The 10,378-nt window shown below is 52.1% G+C and overlaps 1 protein-coding gene across 1 annotated transcript in view; it reads left to right on the top strand.

Annotated features, from left to right (window-relative positions):
* Window positions 1-249: 249 nt before the first annotated feature.
* The window catches only part of LOC118211421 (calmodulin-binding transcription activator 1-like), a 154,496-nt gene continuing 144,367 nt past the window's right edge, over window positions 250-10,378 (top strand). The window contains exons 1-2 of the mRNA XM_035388615.1: window positions 250-348; window positions 4,467-4,568. Coding sequence (XP_035244506.1) covers window positions 324-348; window positions 4,467-4,568 — 127 coding nt within the window. The 5' untranslated portion in view covers window positions 250-323. The remainder of the gene's footprint in view (window positions 349-4,466; window positions 4,569-10,378) is intronic.

The raw sequence follows: 10,378 nt of genomic DNA, 5'->3' as shown, positions 1-10,378 counted from the left end.
GGTCACGAAGCATTCCGGATTTCGAGTGGGCACGGCTGGAATCTCACAACGCTTATTGGCCGACAGCTTGTCAAGGTGTCCCCAAATATTAAGTTTTATCCAATGGTATGCTGGGCTGGCCGCAAAAAGGAATTCTTCTCCTGATTTCACAGAGCATTTTAGAGTTTCATTGTCACTCATCTCTCTTTTGACCAATGGTAACGGTGAATTCTTTGGGCTCGCCTGCTGCCCCCCACCCCCCTCCTTCAGTTGTCCGCATCGTGCACGCGCGTGGTTCCCCCGGTCGCGAGGAGGAGGAGGAGGATGTGGCGCGCGGAGGGGAAATGGCTGCCGAAAACAAGCCGGAAGGTAAGAAAGAAATAACGGGATTAATTTATCATTTTTAACAAAATGCAATTTTTATCGTTTTGAATCCAGATGCGAGGGAGACAGGTCGTGAGTTGCGTATACCTACGGAAACCACCATTGTTTTGTTATTTAGCTTGAATTAGTGAAAGCTAAGGAGATATAGCTAGCTAGGTAGCTAGCTGGCTATCAATGCCAGCTATCTGATAGCTAGCTAGCTAGGTAGCTAGCTATTAAAAGCGGGGGGCACAAACAGCAGAATTAAAATAGCCACCTAGATAGTTGGCTGCAGTTGTCGTTTTTACCGTTCAGTATTAATACGCTATGCACAGTGCTATGATGACGCTGCTAGTGTCCAACTTCTGTTTTATCGCACTAACTGGCTTGGCAAGCTGGCTACGTCTATAATTAAAGAAATGTTTTCTCGCTACGTCCATACAACCGTAGCTCTACCTCGGATCACAGCGAAAACTGTAGCTTGCTCGCTAAACCTGCAGAATTTCCAGTTTATGTGAAATTCCTCTACACTGAAACTACCGCTGCCAACAGAAGCAATAACATTTGGAAGGGAAATATGACCAGCATTCGCCAGCTATATTGTCTGTTTATGAGATGTGTTGTCTAATAATAGAGAGTAGGCAGTCAGCTAGCTATGGATAAGCAATTAATAGTGATGCTAGAAATACAAAACAGGTTTTTTTCTCTCCTTGTCACTTGTCCTTAACTGGACATCAGAGCAGATAGCTAGGTTCTATACTTAAAATGTTCTTGCACGCAGAGAAAAGATGAAATGTTATTAATCGCGATTCTTCTTGCTGTTCATTTCAGGGAATACCCAGTGTTTTATTTTAACTACACAGAAGCTTGCTTGTGATATAAGTTTTGGCCAATTAAACGGGGTGTTTCGTTTCTAATGGGATCCAATAAAATAAAATTAGACAACCAGTAAACAGCCGGGGACCAGATCAAATGCAATGTTTGAAACAGGATACATCTACCAACTGTATACAGCCAGCTGAAACGGGGACACAAATGTGCCTACATCGTGCAATAGTCAAAACAGACGAAAATTACTTTATCATTTCAAGTTCACGCCGTAATCTGTGTTCGCGTTTTCGCCACGTTTAAATGTGGCACGATGCAAACGCGTGACTTATCATTCATTAAATCAGTTTAGTCAATGAAGCGGGTTGTTTATAATTACACTCGCACTGAATGTAAATTAAGCGACGGAGATTTACGATACAGTGATTTAACACCGAGCGTTTAACTTCTCTCATTGTGAGCCGGGGTAACTCATTATTAGAGATCATAATTATGGATTTGAAATCTAATTGAAAGCGTCTACAATTGTCAGTTATATTTTCACGCTTTCCGTTGGTTAAATCAATGTGCGAGGGTTGCTGCAAGGTTAGTGTTCCATGCGGGTCACTGTGTTTATGTGCGCGTGTGACAGTGTGTGAATGAGCCCCAGTCTTTGAATTCTGGCAAACGGCGCGTCCTTTCAGACGGCCTCCATATTGAGTTGCTAAGTCATACATAAAATAGATAGTTAAGCAGGAAAGCTGACAAATCCCCGGAAAGTCGTCCTTCTGTCGAGCTGTCTGTGAAACGCTCCTCTTTAGAATATTTATTGCTGTATTTACGTAGGTGGCCACGAGGTGGAGACACAGGGAGTAACAAAATAGACTACAAACGTAAGCAAAATCAATGACCGTAATTAACCTGAATACAGGATCGTTTTGACCAAATGGAGCTGTACTAAGATTCGAACGGATTAGTCGAATTCAGGTAAATTTATAAATGAATACATTTTCTTTTTAAAAAGCGTGACACAGGAGAGGGACGCGATTTCAAAGTGTTTAGTATTCAGAAGATACGATGACAGATATGGGTTTACTCTGCTGTCCATTTTAGTTAATTGTACTGACGGTTTGAAACTCCTTTTGAGTCATAATAATATAGGCTTTGTGTGAGTGCGCTGTCTGTGTGCGTGCATGCTCACGTAGCATATGTGCACATTTGCTGCATAATTTTTAGGTTTTAAGCAGACATGAAAGGTGGTTGAATAACACTTATTAATGTTGTCACATCTTATGTGTTTGTTTTCTAAAACTAACTTCGCACTATTCTGGGCAGCAACAGAAAGTTCTGAAAAGCTCAGAAGAAAAATGTAAACATGACTTTAAAAAAACAACAAGTAGCTCCACAAGGGGGCGGTGTTGAGCTATTCAGTGATCGCTGATGTGGTTGGCGTTAACCACGAACGTAGCATGCTGACTAGAAGAATTCCCCTTGAAGTAAAGATATTAAAAATGGCTTTGCTCTCCATTTTTACCTTAATGATAACTTATCCCTCATACCGTGGAGATATTTGTATGTCCACACGCGAGCAGATGCGCACACGCACATGCACACGCGCATGTAGACGCAGATTGTCACCTTGAGAGAAATTGGCCACATGTTCCGTGCAGCCTGCAGTCGACCGCAGGCTCTGTGGAAGCCCCGACTGTTAGACGCTCGCCGCCGAGCGGATCGAGCCGTTCCCGGGAAATTGCGTTGTGGCGCGTTCTCGCAGAACGCGCGCGACTTTCCCGCGGCGGCCGGCGCTCGAAAACGAAGCGAGGCGGCCTTCCGTGGCGGCGTCCCGCGCCTCCCGTGTTTTCCGAGCGCGGAGGCGGAGCGGAGCGCACGGCAGGGTAACGAGTGCGCGGGTGCGCCGGCTCTTTCACTTCCTGTCGGCTGAGCGGTGCGTCGTACGCTGTTCTGTAGCCCCCATCGGTACCACCCCCCCCCCCCCCCCGTCCCCGTCCTGACCTTGGCTGTGGTGTGCCCTAGTCACCTGACACACAGTGCACAGGTCACCACTCAGAGACAGGAGGACGGAACCAGCCAGCGTGGGCCCTCTGGATTGTACCATCTCCGTCTCAGAGGGGATTCCCAGCTGACATAAATTTGCCTGTAGAGTTGTTCATAGACGGGGTGGCTCTGGAGCCCACCTGACACCCCCCCCCCCCGCTCCCTCTGAGCACGTGGCCGCGTCAGACCTGAAAAGTAGCACACCTGAGACAGCCCTCCCCACGGGCGGGATGAGCCTCCAGCTGACACGTTTTCCCTGAGGGGGGCGAAGCGTGTTCCCCCTCCACCCGTGAGAGTGGAGAGAGCCGAACCGAACCGAGGTCCGTAACTCCTGGCCATCGGAGCGTTCAGCGCCTGCGTGCGTAAGAGAGAAAGCGCCTGGATCAGCACTCGCACGCGTACGAGAGTAAACGCCTTTTCTCAGACGCCTCCCGTCAGGTGATCGGACGCAACCTTCTGGCACCTGGGCGCAGTGCCCTGTGTGCCCGCCCACGCCCGCCCGCGCGCCTAATTAAATTAGCGTGGCAGGGACAGATGAAGGGCGCGCCCCCGGCTCGGTCCTCTGGCCCGGGTCGGTCCCGTAATGAGCCTCACCTGCCTCAGAACTGCCCCCGGGATTGATCGGGTCTGGCTGTGAGACGGAGTGCGTGCGGAGCGGAGTGGGAGCAGTGGAGCGTCGTCACGGCGCCCGCCTGACGTTGCCCTTGGCTCCTCGTTAGAGGGGGCGCCTCTCTGCGAAACGCGTCGCCCGGCTGCCACCGGGGGGCGCCACAGAGGGGCGGCGAGGGAGCGTGCCTGCCGCTCGGTGCTCAGGCAGAGCTCCTGTACGCGAGCTCAGACTCCGCCCCCACGCTAGCGCTACCTCAGGCTGTTAAACGGGCCGCGGGTAATGAGCGCGGGGGCGAGCCGTCGCCGTGGAGAACCCCGCCAACACGACCGAGTCTAAAGGAGGCGCCCTGACCCCCCCGGCCCTGGGGATGCTGCTAGGGCTCGGTAATCCCTGTGAATGTGCTGCGGGAGGGGGGGGTGCTAGCTCAGACGAGACAGGAGGAAACGCTGGTTCATGTGGGGGGGGGGGGTGTGGAGTTTTTTGGGTGTTAGCGGGAGGGCCTGGCTGTTGGGATTTTGGTGGGGGAGTGGGGTGCGTGAGGCACAGCGGGGCGGGTGGGCGCGGGGTGGGGTGATAGCGGGGTGGGGGAAAACTGCTTCTCTTCCTCCACTTCTCTCTCTTCCTCTGCTCTCTGTCTCTTTGCCCCCTGAAGGACTGAAGAGAATACGTAACCCGGATCGAATGTACCGGTCAGCCGTCAGCTATGCCGGCCACACTGCTGCTAAGGGTGTCAGCGACGACACGGAAGCCAACAGTAAGAGCCGCTCCTTAATACTGCACCCCCCCCTGGCACCGCTGCATCGGGCCCGCCGCTGGATCATCTGCTATTCATCCATTCATTTATTTACTCTGCGATTTCACCCCTTCTTCTTCTTCTTCTTCTTCTTCTTCTTCTTCTTCTTCTTCTTCTTCTTCTTCTTCTTCTTCTTCTTCTTCTTCTTCTTCTTCTTCTTCTTCTTCTTCTTCTTCTTCTTCTTCTTCTTCTTCTTCTTCTTCCTCCTCCTCCTCCTCCTCCTCCTCCTCCTCCTCCTCCTCCTCCTCCTCCTCCTCCTCCTCCTCCTCCTCCTCCTCCTCCTCCTCCTCCTCCTCCTCCTCCTCCTCCTCCTCCTCCTCCTCCTCCTCCTCCTCCTCCTCCTCCTCCTCCTCCTGCCTTGCCCCATGAGTGAGCTCCGGAAGGTGTCTTGTGTTGCTTGAAGTGTCTGGTTTAACAGGGGCATGTGGTCAGCAGAGGAAGTGATGTCACAAAGCGAGAGTGATTGTTAGTAGGCCGGGTCCAGGAGCTCAGGACCGCGCGTGACAGGAAGTGATCGCTGCTTTTGTTTGCGCTGGGGCTGTTGCGCTGGCCTGATGTTGATTCTCATGGGCCACCAAGCGATGACGTCTGTAAGAGGAGAGTCGTTGACATCATCACACATTTGTCTGCGGTCCTGCGCATGTGCTGCATGCATCAAACCCCGCAATCCTTTTTTTAAAAATATGCACGTACATTTGCATTTCCTTATTACTTATTCCTCCTAAAATACTCAAAGATCACATCACAGCCCAAGCACATACTGGATACACGTTAAACAATAATAAATGCAATGGAGCAGTCGTTTGTCACAGCACAACCCTGTGTGCGCTCTCTCTCTCATGGTGGGGGGTGCTAAGAAAGGCATTAGATCCTCACTTGCGCAGCCTTATTTTTCCGTGGTTATTTTGGGAGCTGCTTTTCGAGCGCGTAGCTCAGCTGTGAGAGGCGCGGGTCCCAGGCGTGTTTAGATCCATCACGGGTCGTGTTTATTCATGCGCCGTGCGGCCCAATCAGCACGCGGCACGCTTGCGGCGGTGCCGCGCGATTGGTTGATCTGCGCTGCACGGGGGCCCGCCCCATTGGTGTTTCTCCTTAGGGTAAAGTCCCGCCCCTCTCTCTCTCTCTCTCTCTCTCTCTCTCTAGCGCCACTCAGTTGTTACGCTGCGTTTTGTCGCGGTGTAGTGTATGATGCTTCAAAGCGTGGCCTTTTTTAAGGAGCACGGTTTCGGATGCGAAGCTCTCGTCTCTGGCTCAGTCTGATAGAGTCTTAAGGAGCTCTCTGTGGCCGCGTGCAGACTGACTGCCGTTCCAAGGTCTCTTTCCTGCTCTGCTCTGTCTCGCTTGAGAGCTGTGTTAACGGCAGGTTCCAGGGGCGTCGGGTTCCCCCTTGTTGTCTTGGCGATGCGTTGCCTTGGCGACGCGGCGATCGCGATCAGAGGTGCGAAGGCGTGAGCCGATGTCATCGGGTCCAATGAGTCTTAGTTTCGCCACGTTCTGAATGGAGCGAGGGGAAAGTCAGCTTGTGCTCGGTTTGCCTGCGCCAAGTTAAACTGCAACTCCCAGCATCCTTCACGGCTGAACGCACATTTATGTTCGGAGTGTGCTGAAGCGGTCTTGTACTGGGCCGGCGCACATATGGCATGTCTAATTTGGGGGACGCAGAACAAGGAGATTGAGCTCGCTCCTCGAGCGGAGCCCTGGGAAGCTGTCGGGGAAACGAAAAGACAGCACTTTTGCTTTCGTTTGTTTCTTAACGCGCTCGTCTGATTTACACCTGCATTCCTTGTAAGAGCTTCTTGTTGGTGAGTGCACACCAAGTAATGCTAAATTAACCCCAGGGAATGTGTGTAGCTGTCCCCCCCCCCCTCCCCCCCACACACATATTCAAAGCATTGGACCTTACCGTGTGCTAGAAATGCTCTGATACTTTGCATTGGATTTTTGTTTTACAGCAATGCACATTTAAATCTCTCCTTCTTTCCCTATCAAATAAACATTAAATAAATATTAAAATGAATATTAAAATGGGCTGTAATACGCTGGCCTCTCACAAAGCCGATTTGTAAACGCTTGTGTTTGTCCAACCAAGCCCTTTCCCTGGGTTGTAGTGATTATTCACGGGTCTGCTCGTGCTTGGTCCTGCTGCCTGCCGCACACGAGCCTCCCCCTCACCGCACACACGCGGTATATATATGAGCCAATAAAGCTTTCTGCTGTACTACCAGCCCGGCGCTTCCACAACTATGATGTTCGGCAATTAAATTCCGCCCCTCCTCTCCTCTGTGTTCTTGCGAACATTGCGGCTATCTGTTCTTTATTATTCATGCGTTGTTCACGTCAGGGACGCAGCGGCAGCGGCGAAGAAAAGGCCTGACCTGGAGAGCGGTCGGGGGGGGGGGGGGGTGTGGGGGGGTGGAAATCGAGCCTGTTTATTTATATCGGGTGGAAATATGACTCCGCACAATTCGGCCTCCCCTGTAGTAACCCCCCCCCCCCCCCCCCGCAGATCTGGTTTCCTCCCGCGCGCTCCGCTATCGCCCATCGCCCATCGCCCATCGCCGCGCTGCCGGAGACGCGTGACACTACCGCGGCGACGGCTTCGCCTCCCGCGTCTTCGCCTTAATTAGAGGAGATAGAGCCTTAATTGAGACGCCGGGGTAATCAAAGACGACATCTCCGGGGACGACGGATTTTGAGAGACCTCTCGGATAACGGGGGGGGGGGGGGGGGTTGGGGGGGCAGGACCCGCGGGTGGGGGTGGAGGGTGGAGGGGTGCTTCTGGAGGTGTCGCATCGCACTTGCACGAATCTGCGCAGGTCCTTGGAAGCCCTCGGGAATTCCGGAACTGTCTGCAGCCTCGGGTCATAATCAGAGATGGTTTATTGTCAGGAGCAACAAAGATGCCCCACTCTGCACTTAACATCTGAAGATGTTTATGCTGCGGAGGAGCCAGTGAAAGCAGCACTTGTGCATATTCATTAACAGCGAATCAGTTGTTTGATTTATTCTAATTATAATTATTATGGATATGTGTATAATCACTGTCAACAGCCAGACACAAAACATCCAGGAGCCAAACATCGCGGGTCTGTTTTCACTCATGAATATTCAGAGGGGTGGCCTCCACAGGAGCACTTTTTTTTTTTTTAAGCCAAGGCGGGAAAGAAGGTGATTGATGTTGCTATGCTGTTGCTATGTCCGGGGGTCACAGCTTTGGCTACTGTGACATCATCACGCTGACCGACCTGTACGTTGCAGCGCTGTGTTCACAGGGACTTTAAGCGTCGCTGTCTGTGGGTACGGTCATCGGAAATAAACCTGTGCTCTTTTGCTCAGGCCTGAATTTGACTTGCCCTCGTCTGCCTCTGTGGCCTGCTGACCTGCTACAGGGAAAGCACCACGTTCACGTAGTAGGTCAGCAGGCTATGGCGGCAGACGAGGGGAAGTCAAATTCACGCACGCGCGGAAGAGCACAGATTTATTTCCTGCTCACCGTAGCCGTGCCCACAGCTGTTGATGCTTAGAGTCCCCATTGATATGGCGCAGAGACAGACTCCTGTGGTTAAGCTGTATCAGTCGCCAAGGCGTCGCCTGGTGATTTCAAATGAAGGGTCTAGGGGCGGAGTCCCCCGCTGTTCCCGCTGATTGGCTGGCGTGGGAGGAGTCTTGCTGAGGGGATCAGGCTTCTCCAGGTGGGGAGCGGCCACCGGTGAGCGAACCTGCGATTACGTTCCAGCCGAACGTCTGATTTGTAGCCCCGGATCGATCGGCCGGGTGTCTGGGAGGAGAGAGTGAGAGAGAGGCGCTCGGCGGGGGGGGGTGGGGGGTGGGGGGTGGGGGGTGGGGGGGGGGGGGGGGGGCTAGGGGCTAGGGGTCGCTGGCAGCAGTTGCAGTTGAGCCAGCTGTTTTACTTTTTAAGGGCGGGACACACACATCCCGGGTGACTGGATTGGCTGTTTTACTCTTTGTGGGCGGGACACACACATCCCGGGTGACTGGATTGGTGTTCGCTGTGGATCATCTGCCTGCATGTCCATGGGCCTCGTGCTCCAGCACCTGCTGTGCTGTGCCTTACTGTGTCCTACCTGCATACCACAGTATGCGCTGTATGCTGTGTAGTGTATGGTGTACACTGTGTATGGTGTATGCTGTGTGATTTTCTAGACTCAATGTGTGCTTGAGCTGTGCTCTTACAGGCTTGTGTAATGGTAAATGGTAAATGGACTGCATTTATATAGCGCTTTTATCCAAAGCGCTTTACAATTGATGCCTCTCATTCGCCAGAGCAGTTAGAGGTTAGGGGTTAGGTGTCTTGCTCAAGGACACTTCGACATGCCCAGGGCGGGGTTTGAACCGGCAACCCTTTGACTGCCAGACAATCGGTCTTACCTCCTGAGCTATGTCGCCCCTTGTGTGTGTGTGTGTGTGTGTGTGTGTGTGTGTGTGTGTGTGTGTGTGTGTGTGTGTGTGTGTGTGTGTGTGTGTGTGTGTGTGTGTGTGTGTGTGTGTGTGTGTGTGTGTGTGTGTGTGTGTGTGTGGACACCTGTGCGTATGTGCGTGCATGCTTGCATGTGCATTAGCATGTGTGTGTGCGCACGGATCTGCGCATTCGGTTACTCTTTGACTGTGTGTTCATGGTGTTCATGTGGTCTTGTTTGTTTGTGGTTGCAGTTTCTGTTTGTCTGGGGCTGCCAGTTACAGTGTTGCCATTAATATTTGCCCTGTACTGTGTTTGCTTTTGCCTTTTTGGGGATTTGTTGGTGTGTTTGTGCACACAGATTAGCCCAGTTAATTTTCCCATTGCGGTCTACGCAATCTGTTTTTTTTTTCCCCCTCAAAAAGCCTTTTCCGATGTGCGTATGATGGGGATGCTGAGGGAGATGTCCGCTGCGGTGTTTGTACGTGTGCACACACGCGGCGTGCTGTAGAACCCTGAGCCCAAGCCCCTGATTGGCTCTCCTGTCACACCCCCCGTTTGCTGTGGCCAGTGCAGTAGCCGCCCAGGAGAGCGTGCTGTCATTGAGACTGGATCAGGGCAGCCGGGGGGGGGGGGGGGCGGTAGGGTTGGTACAGACTGCAGGTTTGAGCTGTATTCTCCTCGGCCAACGTCACATACGCGTTCAGTCAGTCTCTCCCAGGGTTTTAAAGCAGGTTTTATAGCGGGGTTTATAGTGAGTTTCATAGCGGGTTTGGTAGCGGGTTATGTAGCAGGGATTTTTGCGGGTTTTGGGGAGGCGCTTGTAGCGAGTTATATAGCAGGGTTTCTAGCGGGTTTTATAGCGAGTCTTATAGCGGGTTTTATAGCGGGTTTTATAGCGGGGTTTCTAGCGGGTTTTATAGCGGGGTTTCTAGCAGGTTTTATAGCGAGTTTTATAGCGGGGTTTCTAGCAGGTTTTATAGCGAGTTTTATAGCGGGGTTTCTAGCGGGTTTTATAGCGGGGTTTCTAGCGGGTTTTATGGCGAGTTTTATAGCGGGATTTCTAGCGGGTTTTATAGCGGGGTTTCTAGCGGGTTTTATAGCGAGTTTTATAGTGGGGTTTCTAGCGGGTTTTATAGCGGGGTTTCTAGCGGGTTTTATGGCGAGTTTTATAGCGGGATTTCTAGCGGGTTTTATAGCGGGGTTTCTAGCGGGTTTTATAGCGAGTTTTATAGCGGGGTTTTATAGCGAGTTTTATATCGGGGTTTCTAGCAGGTTTTTGTACCGGGGTTGTCTGACGCTTCGCTGAAAGGCTCACAGTCCTGACGGGGCAGTCTGCCAGCCCAGGCCACCC

This window comes from Anguilla anguilla, chromosome 13, assembly GCF_013347855.1.
Source record: "Anguilla anguilla isolate fAngAng1 chromosome 13, fAngAng1.pri, whole genome shotgun sequence".
Classification (NCBI taxonomy): Eukaryota; Metazoa; Chordata; class Actinopteri; order Anguilliformes; family Anguillidae; genus Anguilla; species Anguilla anguilla.
The sequence above is the reverse complement of the archived record's forward strand: the minus strand, read 5'-3'. Positions and strand labels throughout refer to the sequence as shown.